General features: G+C 44.1%; 1 protein-coding gene across 4 annotated transcripts; it reads left to right on the top strand.

Moving 5' to 3' along the window:
• Positions 1 to 3,500: 3,500 nt before the first annotated feature.
• Positions 3,501 to 19,495, top strand: Znf275 (zinc finger protein 275). Of its 4 annotated transcripts, XM_075957376.1 has the most exons (7): positions 3,501 to 3,646; positions 5,750 to 5,826; positions 11,629 to 11,702; positions 12,150 to 12,264; positions 13,268 to 13,369; positions 13,752 to 13,852; positions 14,309 to 19,495. In XM_075957376.1, the coding sequence occupies exons 2-7, from the start codon at positions 5,799 to 5,801 to the stop codon at positions 14,924 to 14,926; spliced, it is 1,038 nt and encodes a 345-aa protein (XP_075813491.1). In that variant the 5' UTR covers positions 3,501 to 3,646; positions 5,750 to 5,798; the 3' UTR covers positions 14,927 to 19,495. The 4 variants fall into 4 exon arrangements, with proteins under 4 accessions (XP_075813491.1, XP_075813490.1, XP_075813487.1 ...); XM_075957375.1 differs by having other exon boundaries at positions 3,515 to 5,826; positions 14,309 to 19,494; XM_075957372.1 differs by having other exon boundaries at positions 3,516 to 3,646; positions 13,752 to 15,063.
• The last annotated feature ends 5,833 nt before the right edge of the window (positions 19,496 to 25,328 follow it).

Raw genomic sequence — 25,328 nt, forward strand, 5'->3', positions numbered from 1 at the left:
GGAGACCACGGGAAACTGGGAGACCATGTGTTCATTCTCTGGGGGGGGCAGGTTAAATAGCCTGAGGGAGTGGTCTTGACTTTCCCTGGGAAGGGATTTCCGTTTGGTGGGCTTTCTCCGAGGTGGAGTTTGGACTGAGGCAACTCCCAGGGGAGGGAGCTAGGAATGGAGTTTTCTGCCCAGCATTCTAAAAATGGATGCCAGGGGGCTGGGGTGAAGCCGCCAACTAAACAATCCATACTTTTTGTATAAAGTGGTGTTAGGGAGCTGAGGTGATGTTTTTGACCAAACATTTCAGACTTTATGGATAAAGGGGTGCCAGCCAGCTGAGGTGAAGCCCCTCAACCAAACAGGGTCACTGGCAGTGAGACCAGGATTTATCCTTACTGCTTGTTATGGCTTTTTGCAACCCATTCTCTTTGGATGGATACCTTGCTCAGCCTAGATATGGGGGGGGGGAGGCCCTTGGGCCTGCCTCAAAGCAATATGCTAGACTTCATTGACTTCCCATGGGAAGCCTTACCCTCTGAGGAGTGAATAGGGGGTGGGATGGGGAAGAAGCTGGAGGCAGCAGGAGGAGAGAAGAGAGTGGGAACTGGGATTGATATGCAAAATGGGAAAATATATTTTTTAAAAAAATAAATTAATTAATTTTAAAAAAGAAAAGAGAAAGGGAAAACCCCTCCCCGGGCACTCAAGAAGCAGAAGCAGGTGAATCTCTATGAGTTCAAGGCCAATCTGGTTCCGGAACAACCAAGGCTACATGGGGAAACCCTGTCTTGAAAAACCAAGAAGAAAAAGGGGGAGGGGGAGGAGGAGGAGGAAAGGAAAGAAAGAGAGAGAGAAAGAGAGAAGGAAGGAAGGGAGGGAGGGAGGAAGGAAGGAAGGAAGAAAGGAAGGAAGGAAGAAAGAAGAAAGAAAGAAAAGAAAAATCCATTACAGGTGAACCAAGCCACTTGAGTTTTAGTTAATCCTAAATGTAGTTGTTTTGGAATATTACTTTAAGATGGGTTAAATTTGTCTGTGCTATGGAACATTTGTTTAATGGTGCAAAGATGTGTTGCATTCTTTTATATTGCATTTGTTTAGGTCTGTGAAGCTGTGTTATTTTGCCTGTCTAAAACTCCTGATTGGGCTAATAAAGAGCTGATGTCTACTCTCACACCTTCTATTCAACATTTTATTGGAGACAATATCAATAAAAATTAGCAAAAAACAAACATCTTTGACTCATGTAGCACTTCTTAAAGGTCTCATTTATATTTTTATTTTTATATTTATTGATTAATTTGATTTGATTTTTCAAGACAGGGTTTCTTTATGCAGCTCTGGCTGTCCTGAGACTCACTCATAGAAATCCACCTGCCTCTGCCTTCCTAGTACTGGTATTAAAGATGTGCGCCACCATGCCTGGCTAGAAGATGTCATTTCTTAATATGATCAGACTGATAATTCTTGGACTTTGAAGGTGTACATTTAAACCACAACACCTAGCCTAGATTATTTTATTGTAGAAGTACAGCAGACTATGAATATCATCACATTGTTGCACCAAACAGGAATCATATATTCTTCTAGGAAATACAAACATCTTTGGGAATAGTAAGCAAATCATTGGCTACCTGGCTGTAAGGAAGGAGGGAAAAGAGATTACCAGGGTCTGATAAAACTTTCAAGGCGATAGATATGCTGTTGCCTTCATTTTGGTGAAGACTTCATAGTTGCTTGTGTATTTATGAAACCTTATCTAAGTATGATTAAATCAAAGTTTAATTACCACACTTTAAACATGTAATTTATTGCATGTCAAATTCTAACACATGTGGTTTTATTTTTTAAAACACAGAGAAAAACACAACTATGTAGAGTTGGGCAAATGATTTGAGACACATTAGAAAGAAAGGTACAGAAATGAGCACTTCAAACATAAAAACATAGTTAATGTAATTAGTCATCAAGGAAATGATCCCAGAAATCACTTCACACCCACTTGAATGGATAAAAATAAAGGTTGGCAACCCGAACGTTGATGAGGATGAGAAAGAAAGTGAACTCACACATTTCTGTAGGCGTCTCAATTGCTTAAAAACATTCTGGCAGTTGCTAATAACACGTACAGCTACCCTATGACGTGGCAAATTCCCCTCCCAGGCTTTTACTCAAGAAAAATTAAAGCTCATGTTCACACAAAAACACACACAACTATTTATATAGTGAATAACAACCCAAATTGGAAACAGCTCACATCGTGACTGAATCAACTAGCTGTACAATGATATGCGACTCAGCAATGAAAGGAAAGGGACAATAGAGAGCGAGCTCAAAAATAGCATAGTAAAGGAAAGAATTCAGACACAAAACCGTATAAAATAGTATATATGTTCTGATTCCATTCTCATGCAATAGTAATAAATACACTGTCAATTTTGAGAAAATTTAGAATAGTGGTTTCCCCTGTGGAATCATGCCAGAAATGGGCTGGTATAGGATGCATGGGAAATTTCCAAACTCCTCATAATGGTTTATATCTAGATAGGGGTTTAGGAAAGGAATTTGTACTATTGCAAGGCAAGCACTCTTCAGGCTGAGTTAATTCTCGGGCACCTGATCTTCCTTTCTTATGCTGGATATGCCAGGATTATCTGGATGGCAGGGTGTTTACCTTTGATGCTGATTTTGTCAGCAAATGCTGCAGTTTCACAGAAGCATGCACACATTTCCTTCCTGACCACTTCAAACATCACCTGAATGGATATTGGATGAGCTTCTCATCTCTCTTCTGAGGGTTTTATATTGATCTTTGTTTATTAGTGACTTACTCAGGAAACCACTTTAAGAAAGCAGTTACTAGTGTCACCAAGGATGCACAAAGCAAAGCAATGAAATTGACTAGAAAAGTTATCTTGAACAGGCAACTGCTTGCAGCACGTCTAAACCAAGACACTGGTTTTGGGATTCATGATATAACCTGCTATTCTGAAATTCGGGTTACTGTTTATTTATTGGTCTGTGCCCCCTACTCTCAAAGGAGCTCTGAGGTGCCTGATGTGTGGCTTTTAAGATAGGCATAAGAGTCTAGTTTTGTTCACGATTGTATTCTCGGTGTATGGCACAATGAAGGCTCATACATGACTTTATGAGGGTTTCTGACTCCTGCACTCTTTTCTTGAGTGTCTTCCCGCAGCCCTCCCATCATTCTGAAAGTCCTAGCCTTGTCAATTTCTTTATTGTCTCCACTACCAATCAATTTATTTTGCTCATTTATTCATTCATCATTCGGTTTTACATTCTTTCCGTGCTTTTTATCTCATCACCCAGGATCCATGCATTTTGCACTTCCATTCTCACCTACCCCACCTCCTTTCCTCACCCCGCCCCAGACACGCCCCCATCCTTCCCACCCCATTTCATGCCAATGGTAGCCTACAGGCCGGGCGGGACCGAGGCCGGGGCGGGGCTTCACTCTCAGTACCCCGGGCGGCCCCCCACCCTCCACCCCCAACACCCCGGCTCCGGAAACGCGCCACCGAGCTGCAGGGCTCCGCCAGGCGCTGGCGGCTCCTTGGCGCTTCCTGCCACGCCGGGCCTGCTTGCACAGCGCCAGCTCCGCTTCTGCGAGGGCCCAGAGTCAGGTGCTGCGGGCCGGGTGAGCGTGCAGACCCCGAGAGGGACGTGCAACTCGAGTGATCATGAGAGATGTGCGCGATCAAGGATGTGCGGCCCAAAAGAGCATGCGGGGCGGCGGGAGGATGTGCTTGGGGGCCTGAGTGAGTGCGTGGACCGCGGGAGAATAGGCGAAGGAGAGGGCGTCTCGCAGAGAGGAGAGCTGCTCCGCCTTGGGGCAAGCCAAGGGCCGAAGGGGACAGGTCTCTGGTGGTGCGTGAGCATGGAAAGGCCCTGAGGCCTTCTCGTGCAGGGTTGGGGGCAGCGGTCAAAGGCGAGAATTACGGATGTGCTGAGGTCTGTGCTGCTCTTTGAAGGATGCTAAGAATTGGGAACCGGTCAGGAGCTGGGGGTGGACCCTCCCCAGAGCCTCCATCGACGTGGAGGCCGCAGGGATTGGCGCAGTGGGGGAATGGCTGAAGAGACTTTTTCCCAGAATGGGGGAGGGGGTTGCACCTCTGGGGCCCAGAAGAAGGTTCTGGCTTGGGGATACCTACCTTTTCATTTGAGTGGGGGTTGTGTGAGAATAATGGGAGCAGGCCTGTTGCCTGCTGCAGAGAGCTGAGGGTGCAGAAGGGACTGCTTGCTGGATGAAGAGAGCTTCTACTGTGGCCTTCCTGGGAGTCACATTTTCTGGCGCCACTCCATTGTCCCCTTCTCCTAAACTCCTTTGCTGGTTCCTGCAGTCTGTATTTGGTGATTAATTACATGTCATTTTACACACACGAGTACTCCTACTTGCCTGCTGCCCAAAGCCGATAGTCCTTTTCAGCGCCCCCCCCCATTCCTGGCCCTCTTCCCAGAGGGCTCACCCTGTACCAGCTGACTCTCTAGCCAGCCTTGGACTCAGAGGCAGGCAGCCCCCTCCGGTGTCCTTGGTCAGTAGAACATTTCCTTCTAAACCTCAGCCTTTACATTTTCCTTTAGGAGACAATTTCGTATAGGACCAGTTGAATAGCACCTCTCCTAGGTAGGACCACTTGCCTTCTCCCTTCTCCCTTCTCCCATTGGGCCTTGTTATAGAAACAACATTCACAGTGTCTGACATCATCTGGTCCATTGCCCCAAAGTGGTCCTGGACCTAGATTTAGAATTCCACGGCACAGTGATTTCTAGCCTTCTGTCAGTGATAGACCCTTTAGAAAGTCTGCTAAAAAGTGAGTTCTCTTGCCTGAGGTCTGACCACCAGCACAGCTTCAGAAGGAAGCTCCTGGATGGGAAAACGGTCTGATGAGACATGAGGGAACCTCCAAATCTAGACAGCCCCAATGTCTACATGTTGAAATATGCCAATTCCATGACACCCACCCAGACCTGCTGTTCTGCCACTAGATTTTTCATAAGCCTAGCTTCTAACACAATGATCCAGCCCTTCCAAAACTGTTTGGGTTCTTTGGGTGACCTGGGGCAGCTGTATAACCATTCACCATATCCCCAGTTTGGAATCTTTTATATTTGCACAGTGTAACGTCAGTGATTCTATACTTACAATTTATTTTGAATTTTAGAAAGATGTCAGTGCATATTCTTGGAGAAATGGAAACATAAATCTTTCCTCAATTAAACACAACAAACACTACAAAATCTCCTTATGGTCTACCTTCTGGCTTTTAATAGAATGGAATAAAGAGGAAAACCTAAACAGAAAGACAGGTGCCCAGGCAATGTGAGAGAGAAAACAGATGCCTTCCCACCCACACATACAGACAAAAGATAACACAGGCACAAATAGCCCAAGAGAAACAGACTTTCCTGGTAAGACAGCCATCACTTTTGGCCTTTTAGGAGTCTCTGCTTTTTGAGTAGCAGCCAAATTTCACAGTACAAGATGGACCTATGAGCCTCTTGCTCACCTCCTGGCCTGCCAGGTTCATTTGGGAACATACATGTCAGGCGCACCTGTAGCCCCGGGGCCCACTCAGTAGGCCTTGCACCCTGGACTCACATAGGCACACCCAGGCCTTGGCAGTGCCGGTTCAGTTACACAGCTTGTCCTGCCCTTGAGCGCTCGTTACCAACGGACAGGTTCCTGGAGGGTGCACACATGAGCCTGCTTCTGTTCACCTGAGTTCTTTCAATCCAACAGGTGAGACCGTCCCTGCTGGACTAATCTCTTGGAACTGGTCTAAAACAAGATGAGTCATCCCTGTGTGTCTCTCTTGGGTAAGTCTAGGTGTTTGCAGAATGTGCTGTGCTGCAGCAAGGCCCATGGGTAGCAGCACAAGACAGTGAAGACGTGTTTGGGTTCCAGAAGCTCATATATGCTAGTCTTGATGAACTACTTAGCTAGAAACAATTCCGGCAATCTTAGACACAGTGCCAGGCAAAGAGGTTGCCGGGCAACGAGAATGGGGAGACCAGGGAATCACAGTGTGGGAGAGGGAGCTGAAAGCACCCATTAGAACCAGATCTCTTTCGAGTGTTCACAACCTGGAAACACATTTGCCCTGGCCCTAAAGGGAACTGAACAGTTAAATTATGTGCTCTCTTCTAGCTTGGTTTTCTGGTGGTGTGATAAAACACCTGACCAAAAGCAACTAAGAGAGGAAAGGGTTTATTGGGCTTGAGGGAAGCCAGGACAGAAAGCATGGTGGAGCGCTACTGACCTGCTCCTGGTTCACTACTTAGCTAGGCTTTTTATACAGCTCGGGCTCTGCTGCCTAAGGACGGGCCCCTCCAACATCAACTATCAACCAAGAAAATCTCTCTTAAACATGGCCACACTACATTTTGATTGCTGGGTCTTAGTTGAGTGACTTTGCTGCCACAGAAAGATAATGCCTGTCCAGGGAAGTATAAAAGACACCAAATTATTCACCAGTTTTTATGATATACGTTGTTTTATCTCCGTGTTGAATTCAACTCTCAATTTCTGTTCTTTCAGGTAAAAATACAGTGATTATTTTGGGTCCCTTAACATTTGCAATTCCATGCAATAAATTCAAATAATTTGCTTAGGTAAAACTTACTTTATGGCTGAATAACACTTTATTGTGTCTTATACCGTATTCTATTTATCTGCTGTTGGATACTCAGGCAAATTCTATGAATAATACTGCAGTAAACACATATGTGGAAGTATCAATGACTATACATTAACACATTTTTTAAAAATGTACATATTGTTCTGAAGCAAGATTTGCTCGGCAGGTGAGGTCTGCTGTTCTAGAATTCACAGTTGGCCAGCCCCGCAATGAACACTGACACGGTTGGCGTGCGTGGTTTCTCGCAGCAGATGGTTATTAAACAGCTGCAGCAGCCATGGACTTGGCTAGACCCAACATGAAGTTTGCAGTTGACCTTGACAAAGCCTTTGTGTCCCATGGAAAGAAAGACAGTCTTGTTTGCCTTAAAAGTTTGTTTTCCTGCGGGGATTCCCCCAGCTTCCTTTCCCACTTACTAGTATGCCATAGAAAATTCTTAAGGATTCAGGGTATGCTTTTCTATCCTGAATAAAAGTGTCTTATGTTCAAGGTTAGCGTTGCCCTCCACGTCCACTGGGTGCACTCCAATGACTTTCATATTCTATATGGAATTGATTGGACCTTGATCGCCAAAGATCCATTTCAGAAGGCAATGGTCACCTGTGCTTGTCACTGTTGTCACAGCATCCAGCTTCTTTTCTAGATTATATTCCATCATTTTAAAGTGGAATAGTTGTACAACACAGAGACTAAGTGATCCAGTTGTCTTCGGGATCGGTGGATTCGTGTCTATTATCATTTTTAAGTGATTTTCCTATACCTAGGATAAGCCTTTTTCCTGCTACACTTAGCTAATTGCATAGAGATTTCGTTACTTTTGTGAAAGCAGGGCCCACCTTTTCCCTCTTGTTTTTATGAGTACCTTTTAAATTATCTCTGTGTGGTCAGGGGCTCTGTTATTGTGGGTGGCAGTCACATAGCCACCAGGAGCTAACGTGCTCTCAAGCCAAATCCCTAGGGTGAACTAGTACAGGAAGGGCTGCTTCTATTGCTATATAGGAAGAATAATTAACAGTTCTTTTAGAGTTGTAGCTCCACGGCTTTAACAGTTATTAAAGGTGTGTGTGTGTGTGTGTGTGTGTGTGTGTGAGAGAGAGAGAGAGAGAGAGAGAGAGAGAGAGAGAGAGAGAGAGAGGAAAAGCATAATGTATTTATGCAGCGAGGCTCTGCAATGGCATAATGATAGTATGGTTTAAAGGTAGCTGTGAAACATAGACCTACAGCATGCCATGTCCTACATGTTGCCAGGAGCTGTTACAGACACTGGGAATTTAGGGGTAGCCAATGGAGAAAAGGTACTGTCCTGTTAGATCAGATTTTCTTTTTATGATAAAAACAAGCAACTTCAAAGGAGAATTTTTCATTAGTGAAAATGCTTGGAGGAAACTGCCAGGGCTGGAGAATAAAGAGGTTTTAAGGAAGTGACATTTGCATTAAGGTCTGAATTATTAGATAAAACCTCCTACGATAAGAGATGGTATTCTTGTCAGGTTCACAGGCTTTGAGGGCCACAACCTTGGCATCTGTATATCTGCGTGAAAGTCAGTGTGTCTGAATTGGTTGATTTTGAAGGGGGGCAGGATATGCATTTGTGCTCTAGACCAAAGCTTATTACTGGCTTAAAGGCAAGAAAAGGTTTATAGTAGACCATCTTTTCCCTGAAGTACATACATGATGTGATGTCCCATTTCATTTGAAGTGAGTTGTTTTAAAAACAAAATCATTTATAAATTTATGATCAGTTCATTGTGTTTGTTTAAGAAGCCCAAATCAGAAGAATTTATTAAGACAGAGGATCACCGCTTTGGTGGCACTGGGACAAAGAAAGGGTTTGTCCACTGAATATCTCTTCATGAACTCACACATTTGGATAAACACTTTTGCTAAACAGCTAAAAATGCGTAGGGGGGCTTGCAAGGACTTTTGGGTGACATTAGACCTTCTTCTGCTCATATCTTTCTATAAAGCTGATAGCTTAAGGAGATTGTTCCAAGAAGGCTGTGCCTAGACTTCCTGGTCACTCCCCCTTCACAGGCTGCTGACTAGTCCTCTTTGTTTCACTGCATATGGGTATCCTAAGAAATGCTGATCTTTTTATATGCCCTCAAGGGCCATTCTCCTGCCATCTCCTTGGTCTCAGCCCTGTTCTCTGGCATGCTGACTGTCTTATCCCACATTTACCTGCCAAACGCTATCTAAAATTGCTCTTTTCTGATATCAATAAAATTCAGCTTGATGTCTAAAAAGCCACACATTAAAGAAACTGAAAATGTGTCTTTCCCGACCTTATCTCTCTTCCTTTGTAGCTACACAAACATTGAATCAATGTGCTTATTCTAGCTCCAGGTCAGACTCAGTGTTTTCCTTTTTTCTATGAAAATGTGTTTTCTCTACTTTCTTTCTCCTCTTTGGGTTTTCAGGCAAATGTTATCCCTACCTGTATCTTCACATTTTTGTAATCTGCTGCATGTTATTCTAGTCTGGCCACCTGCTGATTTTTATATGAAACCTTTCAAGTTTTCTTCTTGCTCTGAGTTCTAGGACCTTTCAGTAGAATTTTCAGAACTCTGAGCCAGCCTGGTCATTCACCTTCTCCCCACATACTTTTTTTTTTGTATATTGAGATTAGACTCTTCCTATTGGTTACAGTATACTATTTTCTGTGCTTTTTCTTTTAACATGTCTGTGTCCTTTACACCTTTTTAGACAGTATGCACTCTTCTTTTTTAATACATTCTAACAATCTGTCCTTCTAATTGAAGTGTGTAACCCATCATTTAGCGTAATGATCTGTGTTTAAGTTTGCTGTCCTGCTATTTATTTCCATTTGCCCCATCTCTTCTCTTCCCTTTACTTTTCTTATATGTTTAGCAACTGCATTTTCTTGAAATGATCAGTTAAATTTCAAAGATTTTGAAATGCAGAAGGTGAAAGTCTTATGTTTCCCTGTGCCTTTACATTCTTTGTGTATTTCTAAATCTGATTCCATTTTCTTCCACCTGAATGTTTTCTTTTAGTATATTCTATGGTACAGAGCTGCTAATGACAAATTGTCTAAACGTTGGCTTTTGTATAAAATATTTATTCTTCATTTTTGATTAATATTTTTTCTGACTATAAAATTTTATAAGACTTAATTGCTTTCTTTCTTTTGCATCATTTCTTTCCTCCAGGTACTTTTAAGAGTTTTCTCTTACCATTTTTAGAAATTGAATTTTGATGGTAGCTCTCTCTCTGGCTTCATTTAGGTAACAGTTGTTGCCATGTCTTCATGTTTTCCACTGTTTCTTATAGTATCAAATCTACTAATGACACCCAGTGAAATTTTTAATTTTATATACATTTATCTGCAAAAATTTCATTTGGTTCTTTTTATTTTATATCTTCTGTATCTCCCCATGTCCTTGTTTTTCTTTCAGTGCTGGAGCACAATTAAATTATCATTTTTCTTTATCTATTAGTTCTATCCATTTTTGGATGCTTCTTTGACTGTTCTCTTAACTGTTGGTGACATATTTTGTGTTTCTTGGCAGTTCAAATTTTACTGGGAATTACATGTTGTAATGATTAGTTTGTTGAGTGTCTAGACTTTGAGGGTTACAAGTAGTTATTTGTAGGTCACTTTGATGTCATTGGGGCCGGTACTAAGTTTTTATAAGGCAGATCTTTTGTAGTTTGGACTTTAAGGATAGACAGATCTTACCGTTACGTCATGGTCCCTCTGTATTGGCCTCTGAATGTCCCTGGGAATCATAAAAACTCTATGTGAGTTGGTAAGATCTTGGGAACTGTTCACCTTACAGTCCTTGGGAGTTTCATTCAGTACTTGTAGTCAGAAAAGATTCAAGGGAAGCCATTTCACCTCTTTTTCCTACATAGCACAGTGCTTTCTGAACTCTGCTCTGCAACTTCCCTCTTCCCCTGCCACCCTGAAGCTTCTGTTGAGGTTGCTAAGCTCTGTCCATTTGCTTTCACCCCTCCTACGCTCTCATTCTGGACATTGCTACCAAGCAGAGCACTAAACTGATGACAAGACTCGCCTTATTTGTTTCTCTTGCAGTCTTGATCCTGGGCTTCCTACTACCCTGGTATTAAAAACTGTTGTTGAACACATGTTTGTAACTTGTTACTCTACCATGGCCATACATGTGGACATTTTCATTTACCTTTTCAAAGATGCCATAGTTAAGTCTTTCTGAGTATCTGGGGTTTTGTTGTCCTTCAGATAATGCTAAAATGCTTCCTTTTCACTTAATATTGAGTTGTATTGAGTTGACATCAGAATGTGGAGGAAAAGGTCACCCACATACACACGTAATGTTTTCTTTATCAATGTAGTGTTTGAATAACTTTTCTTAGAAGTACTTTTCTCCAGGTATTTTTTTCAACTTCCCATTTTGTTGAATAACATAAGAGAGTTCTTCATGGTTTTCTCCCAATGACTTATTATACTAGGGTGTACTTTTAAAGGCCCCACTGCTAGTAAAGAAGTTCAGGTTCTTGCTCTTTGTCATCTCTCTTCCTTTCTGTGGCCTCATCAGTTTCAAGTGTCCATGAAAGGACCCCTTATCTCTGAGTTAGTTCTTCTGGTACTCTCTTTAGTGTGCTTCTTCCCTTTATAGTATGAGTATTGATCTCACCCAGGCTTACTTTAGGGAAACTCTGTAGTCAGCCAGTCTCTGGCAGCTAGTCTTCCTACCATCAGCTCTCTGTAGCTATCTCCAACTCTGCCTAGGCTGGCATTTGTTTGTCTTATCTTGCCCTCCTCTGGCCTACCTATATTAATTCTTTCCCAGCCTACTTTCCTGCTGTTTCATATATGTTTTCTCAGGCACACTCATGCTCTGCCTTGTCATTCTGCCCCACCTGAGAGAGAAGACTCTGTAAGATTTAAAACTACGAAATAGGAAGTCACTAATGCCATCCCAGGGGACCCAGAAACAGGGCTGTCGTTACTCACAGCTTTTTTCACTTTCCTTAGCTCTACCTGCTCCCCAAGACGGAGCCCCAGGAAACCAGGTCCTGGCAGTCCCTCTTGAGATGCCGGAGGCCCAGGTGAGCTGTGCTTCCCTCTTGCCTTGCTTGAGATTCTTGTCACTGCTCCCTGATTTTGGCCTCAGCCTTTGCTTCTTGCCCAGCATGACTTGCAGCAGAGTGTGAGCCCTGGCTACTGCCCTTTTTCCTGTCCTCTGCTTCTCTCCCACAGGCTGCCAAGGAATGGACGCCCAGTGTGCTTATGATGCCCATTGTATATGTGAGAAAGCTAAGTCTGTGTTCTTTGGAAAGACAATGGGAGTCCCATGCTAGACAGCCCAGGTCTCATTGTGCTTGATCATGTTTTCTTTCTAGGATTCCTTGGGATTGTGGTTGGAGCTCCACATTAGTAACATACACCGATGTGAATATTTCAGGCCCTATCCTTCTTGCCCCCGACATCACTGGGGCCACCCTTCCTTATTACAGATTAGGTTAAAAGACTGACTATCAATGGATTTATTTCAGGACTTGGTGTCATTTGATGTTGTACCGTGGTACCTCACAGAACAGAACTGGCTGAATCTGAGTCTGAACCTGGAGCAGCAGGCAGTGGCATATTCCAGGACTGTGACCTCCATTGGTAAGGATGTTCCCAGAGCTTCTCAGACTCACCATCTACTGAAAGTGGAGCTGAGGATACATGGCCACCTACACACCATTTCACTCAACAACAGCTTCCCCAACTCCTCATGGCATGGAAAAATCTCTCCATTCCCATCTTTCACTTGAAGGACATTAGAACAGTAGTCAGTGAAATGGCTGAGCAGGTAAAAGTTCTTGCCACAGAAGCCTGCTGACCTCAGTTCAATCCCCAGAAGTAGGAGGAGACAATCAATTTGTGCAAGTTGTCCTCTGACCTCCACAAGTACACCATGGTATAAACATCCACACATAGTCACACACACACTAAAGAAATAAATGCAAAAATAAAAATTAGAGCAAACCTGTCATAATTTAGAGTATTTTTAAAATGCAGTACATTGCCTTCAAATAAAAAACATATCAAACATTAAATTGATCAGAACAATGCTAGATCTTAACCATAAGGCTGAGATGATAAATTATACCAATATATACAAATAAATGCAATATATATAGTATATATGTACTATATATACTATGGTATATTGTACATACACATACACACACATAAATGACACCAATCATATGGCCAGTTGATTGAAGGTCATTGTTGAGAGCTCTTGTTTAGCCATTAGGTATTTACATGGAGTGGGGGATTTTTGAAGAAGGAACAGTTAAGAGTTTGGTTTAAGTGTTGTAGAGGTCTGGGAAGAGCATGACATTCAGCGGTGGGGTACTGGGGTGACTCAGTGGACAAGGAGCTAAGTTCATGTGGCCAAGATGCTAGCTACTGTTTTTCTGGGGCCTCTGCTGAGGGCCCAGAGCCTGCCTCCTTAGAGTCCCCCAGAAGGAGCTGGTACTTGGGAAATGCATTTGAACTGCATGTGTGATTTACATAAGAAAGTCATAGACAGCCCAGGAGATTTGGAGGGGATCTCCTTTGACAGCTCTTCTCCTGTTCCTTCATGCTGATATCACCAGCCGTCTTCTTCCGTTAACAGGAGTTCCTGTTGTGAGTCCTGTTTTGGTATCTCACCTGTCACAAGGACAAATTCTGTTGGTATCAGATCCATCCCTCAACACAGATCACACTAAGCACCCTGGTGAGCATAAAGGGAACATGAAGAAGCATGAGGGAATTTGGGAGAGGAGTACAGATTTGGGTTGTGTGGGGCTGCTGAGCTCTTAGGGTTGATGTTTCCAACTCAGGAAGACCAGCTAAGATTGGGGAGTCTACAGTTAGTGTTAAGAGGTCCCCTGAAGCTCTGGTAATGAGTTGTGACTGTACCCTTGCTAAAAGCTCCTTTGATAAGCAATGGCCACAATCAGGACTCCCCCACATTTCCCTCTGGCGCTTGCTTCTGCTGGCTTACAGGCCCTCCCTTGCTGGTTCTCAGCAGTTGCAGGAGAGGGGTTTATCAACAAAGGAAAGTAACCTTTTTCCTGGGCCCTCTGTAAACTGTTGTGTGTCATTTATCATTGTAGAAAGCTCCTCCGTGACCTCCCACCAGAAGATGGCTGAAGAAGCCCAGCTGCAAGAGATGGCGTCCAGGAGCTCCCCGAGGGCCAATGACCCCAGCGCTGAGGTCAAACAGAATGGGGACTCTGGGGGAAGGGGAGGGAGCCCACAAAGTCTGCCCATAGAACACCATTTTGCATGTAAAGAGTGTGGGGACACCTTCCGCCTTAAAGTGCTCCTTGTTCAGCACCAGAGGGTTCACAGTGAGGAGAAGGGCTGGGAGTGTGGCGATTGCAGGAAGGTCTTCAGGGGGGTGTCAGAATTTAATGAGCACAGGAAGAGCCACGCAGCTGTGGCCACTCAGCCCCAGCCTGGCCCCAGTTGGGCTCTGGAAGATGCCTTGCAAAAAAGGGAGCAAATGGAGAGGGAGGCGAAGCCCTTTGAGTGTGAGGAGTGCGGGAAAAGGTTTAAGAAGAATGCAGGCCTTAGTCAGCACCTGAGGGTGCACAGCAGAGAGAAGCCCTTTGATTGTGAGGAGTGTGGGCAGTCCTTCAAAGCCAACACCAACCTCTTTCGACATCAGAAGCTCCACAGTTCGGAAAAGCCCTTTGCGTGCAAGGCGTGCAGCAGGGATTTCCTGGACCGCCAGGAACTACTCAAGCACCAGAGGATGCACACGGGCCACCTGCCCTTCGACTGCGACGACTGCGGCAAGTCCTTCCGTGGTGTCAACGGCCTGGCAGAGCACCAGCGCATCCACAGCGGCGCCAAACCCTACGGCTGTCCTCACTGCGGCAAGCTGTTCCGGAGGAGCTCAGAGCTCACCAAGCACCGGAGGATCCACACGGGTGAGAAGCCCTATGAGTGCACCCAGTGTGGCAAGGCCTTCCGCCAGAGCTCCAGCCTGCTGGAGCACACTCGCATCCACAGCGATGAGCGGCCTTATGCCTGTGGCGAGTGCGGCAAGGCATTCAGGGGGCCTTCTGACCTCATCAAGCACCGGCGCATCCACAGCGGACTGAAACCCTATGAGTGCGACAAGTGTGGCAAGGCATTCCGGAGGAGCTCAGGCCTGAGCCGCCACAGGCGGATCCACAGTGCGGCCAGGCACTGTGAGTGCAGTGAGTGTGGTCGTGTGTTCAAGAGGCACTCAGCACTGCAGAAGCACCAGCCCTCCCATCACCAGCAGACACTGCCCTAGGACCTGTAGCAGGGGTCCACAGAGGCCATAGCCCAGTCAAAGGAGATGAACAGTTTTGTAGCGCTTCTTCTATCTATTTTGTTGTGTGAGAGGTTGAAATGATTTGTACTGCCCCCAGCAATTTATAAATGTTCATGTTTCCCAGTAGACCTATTGAGGGTGACTTTTACCATTTTAACATAGCTTGCCTACTTTTCCTTGCAGAAAACACCATCAAGGTATTTTAATCCTCATATCCAGAACGAGAAGAAAAAATCTGCATATGGGGGTCTAAGTAGGGAGCTGGGGGGATCCTTGCGAAGCTCTACCCCTGAGGGAAATTCAATGGCATCAGAATGATGATGCACCTTTCTTGAAAGGAAAATTGCCCCGAGGTATTGGCCTACTTGAATTTATAAAATTTTAGGGATTGTAAATAGATCAAATAGCATAATATTTAATTTATTAATTTAGTTATACATACATATTATAAATCACATTATATGGGCTAATATATTAATGTAGAAAATTTACCATACTTTTTCACCATACTCCATTTGTTTCTAACTCTTGATGTACATTTTTTGACCTCACCAACATGGGAACCTGTTTGAGTCATCAGCCACCTCTCTTTGTGGTGTGGTAGCACTGTGACAATGCCTGCATGAGGCTTTCACCACAAGTTTCCTCCAAGCCATAAGAACATATTCATATAACATTACAACCATTACTTTGTGTTTTTAAATTAGTACTGTACCTACAACATAACCACATAAAGTGGTGCTTTCCCAAATGGCCTTTTAAAGGGACTTTTTTTCTGGGGGGGGGTGCACTCCTAGTAAAACTTAGTGAGATAGAGATAAACCTTTTTTTGGTATCTCATTTAGCTAAGCCAATTTAATCCAGTGACCCCTACAAACATCAAAATCAAACATCAGTTGAGGTTTAGCTTCACATGGTATCATCTTGTTCAACATAAAGTGAGAGAGAAGACCATCTTCAGGACTTAAAGGTAAAGTGACATCTTCCTAGAAGATCCTCATCTCATATCAGGCATAAATGGTACTTCTTCAGCCTTCCATTTGCAGCGGTGAAGTGGGGAGCAGTCACAGTCTCTACCTCCTAAGGTTCTCAAGGAGTGTGCCTTGCTTGCAAGAACATTGCCCAGCAAGGAGGTCTGCTCAGTGAAAGTCACTTGCTGACATCCCACAGCTCATTAGTATCAGAGATAAAGATGGACCCCTCAGGCCTCCTGACTACTAGTCTCATCTTTCATGCAATGATTTCAATACTATTTTCGTTTTCTTGCATGCCAATTATCCATTCATCTCCTTTGACTAGTTATCAAGTTACCTTTGGATATATTGATTTAGTACTTCTTTCTATATCAATTGGAGTGTTACTTTCCAATTTTTATTGCTTTGTTTTTTTTAGTACTTTTATTACATTTTTGTTTTATAGGCTTTGGATTATTTTTACGTATCCTTGAATTCTTTTTTGTCTGTTAACTCATGACTTTCATTGCTTCAGTACTTAGATATGATGATATTTTCTTCGAGAATTTACTTACAAAAGAAAAGTTGAATCCCTTGCCTACTGAGAAAGTGAACATATGGAGTGGGCAGGCTGGCTGGGAGTGGGCCAGAGAAGCAGGCCCATGCCTCATCCAAGATGTAGACTCTGTAAATGTCTCTGGGCAGCCCTTGACCATACAACCTGGCCACTGAGGCACACTAGAGACATGTCCATCACACATTGCTCAGAGCACTCTATGACTGCTCATCAGTATAGCCCCAGCCACCAGCACCAGGGCTCAGCTTCACCTAGACCAACAGAATGGTCCAAATATGACCTGGCAGCAGCCAGCCATCTTTCCAGCTGTCAGGAGCCTTGATTATTTTGGAGTCAGTGACTGAGCAGCAGCTCCACTTAAGAAATATCTGAGACATAGAAGACTCACCTGACTGGTGATGTTATGTGACCTCCATCCTCCTCCCAGCAAATGACTCCGGAATGAAAGAGATCAGTTTTGTGGCTTCTGCTTTGGGCAACTAGGATGAGAAATTTGCCCATGTGTGTGGCATCATGTCCTGCAACCACATCTAAGAGGCCTGGGGAGAAAGAGCCGTGTTCCTCTAGTAGTCTGTAAGCCACAGAATCTGAGTACCAGGTCTAGTTCAGGACTTGCAATAGCCATGCCCAAGAGGGGCAATAAAACAGGATCAGAGGACAAGAAGCCATTCTGACAGTTCATGTAGCATAGAAATCAAATCTGATCCCCCTGCAGTTAGGCTGTTGCTGCGATCCCCTTTCAGGAGAAACAGCAGGTGAGGAAAATAGTCACACCAAGATTGAGCCTGAGTTTCTGGTTGTGTCCTGAGAGGTGTTGGAGGGCCAGAAAATGTATCTTATGACAGCCTCGTGAGGGAGATTGTGTTCTCCAAGGTGCATAGCCTGGAAGGGCTCCCTGAGAAGCAAGGTCTGACTGACAATGACCTCCATGGATCTTGGTCAGGAGGGCTTCTCTAATGCCCCCAGGCCACCACAGACTGTAGGCTCAGTTCTGGTGGTTTCTTGTGAATTGGTCTGGACCCAGTTTTTCTGATTACTTTTCTCATAGTGAGCTATTGGGACTTTTTTTGTACAGCTATCATTGGGTAAGGAATGTTTCTTGCTCATTCGCTCATCATTTGTCAAGGTTGGCGAAAGATCTTATTGAAGTCTAGAGTAGCACTAACTAAGAAGGTAGCAGAGTGGTCATGGCCCAGTGCCTGTCATAGGGCATGGCATCTCTTCACATCCATTCCTTCCCTCTTATACTCTTTTCTGTTTGGGTTCTGTAATTTTTTCTCAAATGCTTTTTTCTTTAGATTCAAAACTAAAAACCAGTGTCTTTTTTGGTGACTATTATTGGGTCACCTTTTAAATGATGTTGGCAGTGAGATCCCCTCCAAACGCAACCAGTGTGTGGCTTTAACATGTGGCCACAGGCATAGTTGCATCCTTTGCCTTGGGTAATGTGGATCCTCTAGGTATGCTGTTTTGTCCCATGTAAACGTGAGCAAGCTTCTTGCAGTGTGTGCTTGTCTATGCATCCGTGTATCTACCTCATTGCACTTTTCTTTCTAAGCACATGTGTTCTTGAAAGGGGATGGAGAGCAGCTAGAATCCTGGCCCCCGATAGAGAGGTGGCTCCATCTCTTTACCATATTAAGAAAGAAACCCTCCATGGCATTTGTTAGTATTAAATACTTGCTGAATTTTTTAAAAAGCAAATGTTTACCATTTTGCTGCTTATGATTAACTATATCAATTAGTTGTATCATACCCACTCTTGGATTTATAGAGTAATCCCCACCAGATCAGTGTGGGCATCTTTCTCCCATGATATTGCATTCTCTGTGCTTGATTTGTGTGCTTGAAGTGGCATGACACCTGACCTGCCTGCAGTCCTGGGCTGTGGCCCTGTTGTGTGCCACGTGACTTGCCACCCCACTTCTGGACCACATTAATTAAACCAACCCCTGACACCTGACGCAAAGGCAGCAACCTTAGCAGTCAGACCTAATTGGAGAAGATAGATTTCTCCTTTTAGTACTGTGAAATGCAAAAGAGGAAACTGAAGTCTCTGGTTGGTATTGGACCATGGAGGAAGGCACAAGGTACTTCAAAAGAGTTGCCCCTGTGAGTAGAACCATAGTGGAGAGCTACATGTTCCTGCTCTCCTTCTCACAGCTACTTGGGTCCCACCCTAAGGGAGGCCTAGCTCTAGGTTCTTCATTACTGGCAGCTGCCTGCATCAGTCTAGTGTGTCCTCACCATAGACTTCCTCCTCCTCGCCTTCAGCCAGCTTGAGTGGGTCTGTGCTTTTTGAAATTACACAAGAGCCAATTAGGCTGAGAAGACTTGCATTGCTGACTTTCCTCACATTCTACCCACCCAGCATTCCTGGCCTAAATCCCAGTTGATTGACATGAACACCTGCTTAAATGTGGAACTGTTTTCTGTTCACTAAGATGGGTGGAGCTCTATGCCTTTTAGTCAGTCTCTGGGATTAACCCATGATCTTCTGTATGAGTATAGTTCCTTTTCTGAACAGCATTTAGCTCATAAGATGAGCTCGCTGGAACCTGTTCTACTCTATTTTGGAAGTGTTTTACTATTTCCAGCAAAACTGCTAGATTAGGGGATTGATGACACCTCTATTCCTAGTGTGCTTACATTCTGTAGTTGGCATTGTTGCTTTGGATACTTAATTTCAAAATAGAAATGGTATCTTTGAACTTGATCCTCAATGCTACTTATGTATCTCTGAGAATAGTAGTGTGTCCCTCCAGTTTGTATTCAGTTTTTGGCATTCTTATTCTTCCCCAGTACTATTATCTTGTCTGCTTTATGGCACTGTCTATAATCAGCCTTGCACTAGAGCTGCTTGTGGACTTAGCTTCCCATCCCCTTTTCTCAGCCTTCCCCAAACTAGTAGATTGTGAGCTCTTAGAAGACAGGGGCGGTCCTTCATGTCTAATCCCCTACCAAATCTAGCACAGTGCCTTTCATCTGGTAGATTTCAATAAATATATGTTAAATGGCATAGGTCTTCCTTGACTCATTTTGTCCAGCGCTTTCCATTGTCTTCACCATGGGATAGTTCGCATAGAGAATCACCCGCCTAGTATCCAGCTCAGCTGCCAGCTTGCTCACTGCTGGGTTTGGTAATCTTGGCTCTTACTGAACACCTGGAGGGTAACAGGCAGTGCTATGGTAGGGGAGGGAGGTTTGCTTATAGTCATGAGTTGGCTCTTGACAGAAACATCATTTTCTCCATCTCAGTGTAGGCTCCCCAGCTCTGAGCCTGAGATGAAAGTGCTAGATAAGTCCGGACTTTGACTTGCTCAACTGAAGACCGGGAATGAGGTGGCAAATAGGTTCTGTTTCCCCTGGATTCTGGCGAGGAACCAGGTATGCCATCTTTCTTCTAGGATGCCATCAGCACAGGCATCGATTGTTATAGATTTGGGCAGGAATGACATAATGCCTACCTGACAAGCAGCTGTTTCCCAGTGCACCTACCGCAACCCCAGCTTAACTATCTCTGCTCACAAACTAGTTGTGAGGAATGAACCTGTCATTTGCTATCCTGGTTTTGTATGTTACTAGTGATTTCATATTTTTTCCTTAAATGTGTACAAGCATGGTTCTAGCAAGCTTGAGTTGGCATGAGACAAAACCACAGATCATTTGGAGAAGCTAAGCCTGGGTTTGCAATTGGGTACGGGGAGGGAGGGCACAGCCTAGAATCCCCCTCTCTCCTAGTGTTCCTGCCTTGAACATCACCAGCTTCTGCAGAACAAAACCAAGGGTATCGGAGGAAACAAGGATGTGGGGTTTTGGGCTCTCTTTGGTGGAACATTCAAATATCCAAATATCATGGAGATAATATATGAAGCCTCCTAAGCAGTTCCCCCTTGCCATGGCTGGTATAGGCACTGCCCTCTTCCTTCTATTCCAGATTCCCATCACACCATCTGCCTTGGCCCACTTGGAGCTGGAGGCCTGCCAAGCAGAGACAACTGGCTCATAGAGTGACTTCTGCTTTGATGCTTACTACATTGAACTCCTCTCCTCCAATGTCTCCTGGCACATTTTCCTGAAGACCGTGGAACTGTGTCTCTGTCTGCTCCACCCCCAGGCCTTCCAATAGTTAGGCATACACTGGAAATGCATTTGCATAGAGGGTAGCCACATTGAGCCAGTAGTGGTACATACCTGTAATCCCAGCACTCAAGAGGTGGAGGCAGAAGGATGTAAAGTTCAGGCCAGTCTCATCTCTAGGACAAGACCCTGTCTAAAAGGCAAAGTGCCAACCACACAATAACATGATTCCAGACTTTTTGGGCAATGTGTACCAGAAATATTCCTGTACTTCCTCATTCCTCATCTTTTTTTTCTGACCTGTATGCAATATGTGTTTATTGAGCACCTGCTGCATGCTCAACCCCAGAAACACCAAAGAACATGGCATGGTCCTTGTAAGAGAGTCGGGGGCAAGGAAGGGTGTAGACAAAATATCACAAGATGAGTGCTCACTTAAGTTCTTAGGATTTATATACTTTAGTGGGCACAATTTACACTTCAGACCCATCCCGACCTTGTCCCTCCCTCTCTCTGTCAGATTAGCTTCATTGACATCCCTGCTTCTGTCCGTGCCTGTCCCAGGCAGGACCACTCTTACTGAACCAAGGTGAAATCAGTTGTCAGATGTGGAAATCCTATCAAGCTGGTTGGTCCCCAACCAAATGTCACAGTTGCTTGCTGAGCAGCAGGCCATCATGGACTCCAAGCAGCTGGTTCTAAAAGGTCATCACTCCAGCACTTCTAAAGGCTCAGCTACATCATGTATGGGAGGGAGTTCTGATACTGCTTCTCCATCCATCCCTGTCCTCTGTCCCACACACGCCAGTTTCGCCCAGAAGTATAAATTCTTTCTGAATTGTCAGTTCTGCAGAATCTGGAGCTCCTGCTTCCTGGTCCACAGTCTAGAGCCTTCTGGCAATGCCTACTTCTCCTGTTCTATATTGTCATCCTGACTATGGGTTATCTCCCACCCAGAAGTCTCCTTAACCTTAGTTCTACCTCCCATACCACATTGTTGTCCTGTACCCAACTGGGAGAGGTACCCCCTGCTTCCAAGGTCCTTTGTGTTACCAAAACAAGACCAAACTGATTATGAGCAACCTATACCCAAAAGCCACTCCCAGGCAGGGCAGAGTGCATCTACCTGACCCCTGGTGCTTGGCTATAAGGCTGTGCTTGCTTAGCAGCAGAGAAAGCAGATGTCCTCGGGGAGCACAAAAGGATACAACCCTCCCTCCTCCACTGAAGGTTAATTTCTGGCTCCTTCCTGGGGGAGACAGATGGGACAAGGCTTGCAGCCTTAGCTCTCGGGGACCCCAGTCACAAAGCCCATGGTGGTGCCTATGATGCTGCTCAGCCTGGTGGAGCAGCTTGGGGAGGAAGATGAGGCACTGACCAGCAAGTACGCAGAACTAGGGGACTGGTGTGCCCACAGGATTCTGCAGCACGTCCAGGTAGGCACAGAGAGAACCTCATCCTCCCATTATACAAGGGCCCCTCCGCTTGTCACCTGTTTCTCAGCCTTTCAGGCAAGTGGATCTATGGAAGCTCGTTCCTTTGCGGTGAAGCTCAGAGAGGTGGAGTCCAAGTGTTTTGGTTACTTGTCTCATTGCTGTGAAAAAATACCCCAATAAAATCAATTTACGGGAGAAAGGGTTTATTTTGACTCAAAGTTCAAGGATACAATCCATCATGGCAGGGACAGTACAGAGGTGCTCAGCTAGCTTACTCCTTCTAATGCAATCCTGCCTCCCAGTCTAGGGAATGGTACAACCCATAGTTAGGGTGGATTTTTCCACCTCAATTAACCCAATCTAGAAACTCCCTCACAAACATGCCCAAATACTAACCTAAAATAAGGTAATCCCTTATAGCTATGCCCAGAAGTTTGTCTCCTAGGCAATTAATTCTGCATCCTGTGAAGCTGCCAATATAAATCATTACACCAAGTAGAGCTGGATAAAACTGAGTAGGATCAAGGGCTGGAGTGAGGGGCTGGGGTCTGGAGACGTTCTGAGACAGGAAAACCAAGCCCTCCCTGTTTCTTGTCCCTTCCAGGGGACAGGTAGAGGGCTGTCAACCTGCTTGGAATTGGCAAATGGTGGCAGATTCTCGAAGGTAAGGGATCCAATGAGCCCTCCTCCATTGACCCAGAAGATTCCTGCTATGCTTTGAAAAGACTTTTTTTTTACATTTGTTTACTTTTTTAGTGTGTTCACATTGGTATGGAAGTGCATATAAACTTCACCACACACATTTTTAGTGTGTTCACATTGGTATGAAAGTGCATATAAATATCACCACCCAGTTTTAGTGTGTTCACATTAGTATAAAAGTGCATATAAATATCACCACCCACAGTTTAGTGTGTTCACATTAGTATGAAAGTGCATATAAACAACACCACACACATTTGGAGGTCACAGGTGATTCTCTCTTTCCACCAGAAATAGAACTTTGGTCAGCAATTGGCAGCAAGCGTCTTTATCCACTGAGCCATCTCACTAGCCGCTGCCATGTTTTATTGTTTGCTAGGATGTGCCGTGCTGTAGAGAGATTTCCTGTTTTAGCAATAGCGGCAGAAAAGAAGCCGCAGGGTCATTTTAAAACGCGGCTTCCTAGGGCTGTGCCGCCAGTGCAAACTCTGGCTTTAAAGCATTTCAATGGCTTTTATGAGACTGGATGTTTGTGTTCCCGCTCTGGATCGGGAAGAAAGTACTCTGAGACTATGCCATGGCTCGGCGCTCCCTTCCTGGGAAGACGGCAGAATCAGGCTTAGGCAGGCGGGAGAGCATGGTGGATTTCTGCCACCATAGAGCGAGATGTTTCCAGGCTTCGCAGCGCTCGGCGTGGCAGATTTGGATGTAACTCAGATTAAAAACTCATTCTCAGAGTTAAACTGCTACGGCTTGCTTGATGGCAATGTGGACTTGCTGTGTGCCTGGAACTGTGCGCGGCTCAGGGGCACCAAACGGCTCTGAGGCAGGAGTGGCTCTGCCATGCTGAACTGTGCTGAACTCAGGCAGGAACTATCGTAATTATCATAATAACAGTGCAGTTAAGGTTTAGACTGGGCAGGAAACAGGCGGTACCATACTGTATTACCTCTACATGGCGCAACTTAAGTTTTTAAGAAGTGCTTAATGTTTTATGAAATGCTCCTGGATAGTAAAGATTTACAGATTCACAATAGGATGGATTCAGACATAAAAGACCTCTACATGGGTCACAGTGTTGGATGAGTGTACATAGGCTTGGGCGAGAGAAAAAAAAAGAATATAGGAGAATAAAGTTAATGATTTAAAAAAGGGGTAAAGTCTTTAAAGAGACAGAATAAAGTGATAGAGTAAAAATAAGCCACGTAAAAATGGAAAATTCACAGAGAGTCTGGATTATGTGCATTGTGTTTTCTTTAAAATTTTTGACTGTAAAGGAGCTAAGTACAGACAGACATTTCATTATATGGGCTGCCAAGCTAAATCAGAATGAATATCATAAGGGTATTATGTTTTCAGAATTTGGGTCTAAGGATATGATGCTTTGGAGAGGGTCTTCTTTTGTTTTCACAGAGGATGAGATCCTGTGGATTGCGTCTATCCCAATATGGTTTGATGGACCACGCCCTCCTGAAAGGTTGCTGTGAACACCCTCAAAAAATTACTTCACTCAACTGCCAACTGAGATGACCCTGGCACACACGTTATACCATGAAAGACCTAAATAACAGCATCCCCATACAGCATGAAGCAGTTTTGGAGAGAAAAGACTGTGCCCATATTCCCAAATATTGTTTATAAATGTTCTTTTACATTTAAAGGGGGATATGATATAGATAAGAATAATTTGCATTGGTATGGATTTTAAGGTCAATTTTGTTATATGTATATGTATTTCTGCTCTTGATTAAGGTATTGTGATTGTGTAGTTCATTTAAAAATGTAATGTATAATTAAGAAATATAGGTTGTTAATGGATAATCAATAATAGTCAAGCTTGTAGTCATGTTAGATTTTCTAGATATGTAGAGATATATTTCAGTTAGATAGGCATTCTTCATAGCTTTCAAAGACTACAGAACATGGCATTTTAAATGTTTTAATAACTTAGGGCTTTTCATGATAATGAGACACGTCTGCTCCTGGCAGCACCAATCTACTTCAAGAGGAAGATGAGCATCAAAGAGGCTCCTTATGGAGTTTGACGGCCATTTGGGCAAGAAACTGCTCTTGCCTGGACTGTTGCATAAATTGGACATAGAGAACCCACAGAGAGAGGACTGCTGAACTTGCCTAAAGGTGAGATGATCTTTAGGGGTTCCTGATTCATGAAAGAGTCTGCGAGACATTCTGAAGGACACAGCAGAAAGTGACTGAACTGCCTTTGAAATTTCCTGCTTCATGGAAATGTCTGCTGGATACTATGGGCCTGAAGGTTGAAGATGGATGCCCCAACGGTACAAAAGAACTTTGGATAACTGTCCAGGCAGCGAGATGTCTCTGTCATTTCTAGAGTTTTGGAAATTGCTTTTTTCTTGTTTACATAGGTAATATTATATCCTTCTGGAGTCTTTGATGGAGTTGAAGAATGAATAGATAGTTACAGTTTTCCTTAGTTATGATAAAAGATAAAATAGATATAAATATTGTAACTGTAATTCTTGCTTGATAACTGTTTTGTTATATGTAATTTTACTATGTTAAAGTTAAAGCCTTTTTTTGTTTAAACGTCATCTGTCTATGTGTTACTTTCATTGGTTAATAAAGAAACTGCCTTGGGGGGCTGGAGAGAT

The sequence above is a fragment of the Microtus pennsylvanicus genome, chromosome X, assembly GCF_037038515.1.
Source record: "Microtus pennsylvanicus isolate mMicPen1 chromosome X, mMicPen1.hap1, whole genome shotgun sequence".
Taxonomy (NCBI): domain Eukaryota; kingdom Metazoa; phylum Chordata; class Mammalia; order Rodentia; family Cricetidae; genus Microtus; species Microtus pennsylvanicus.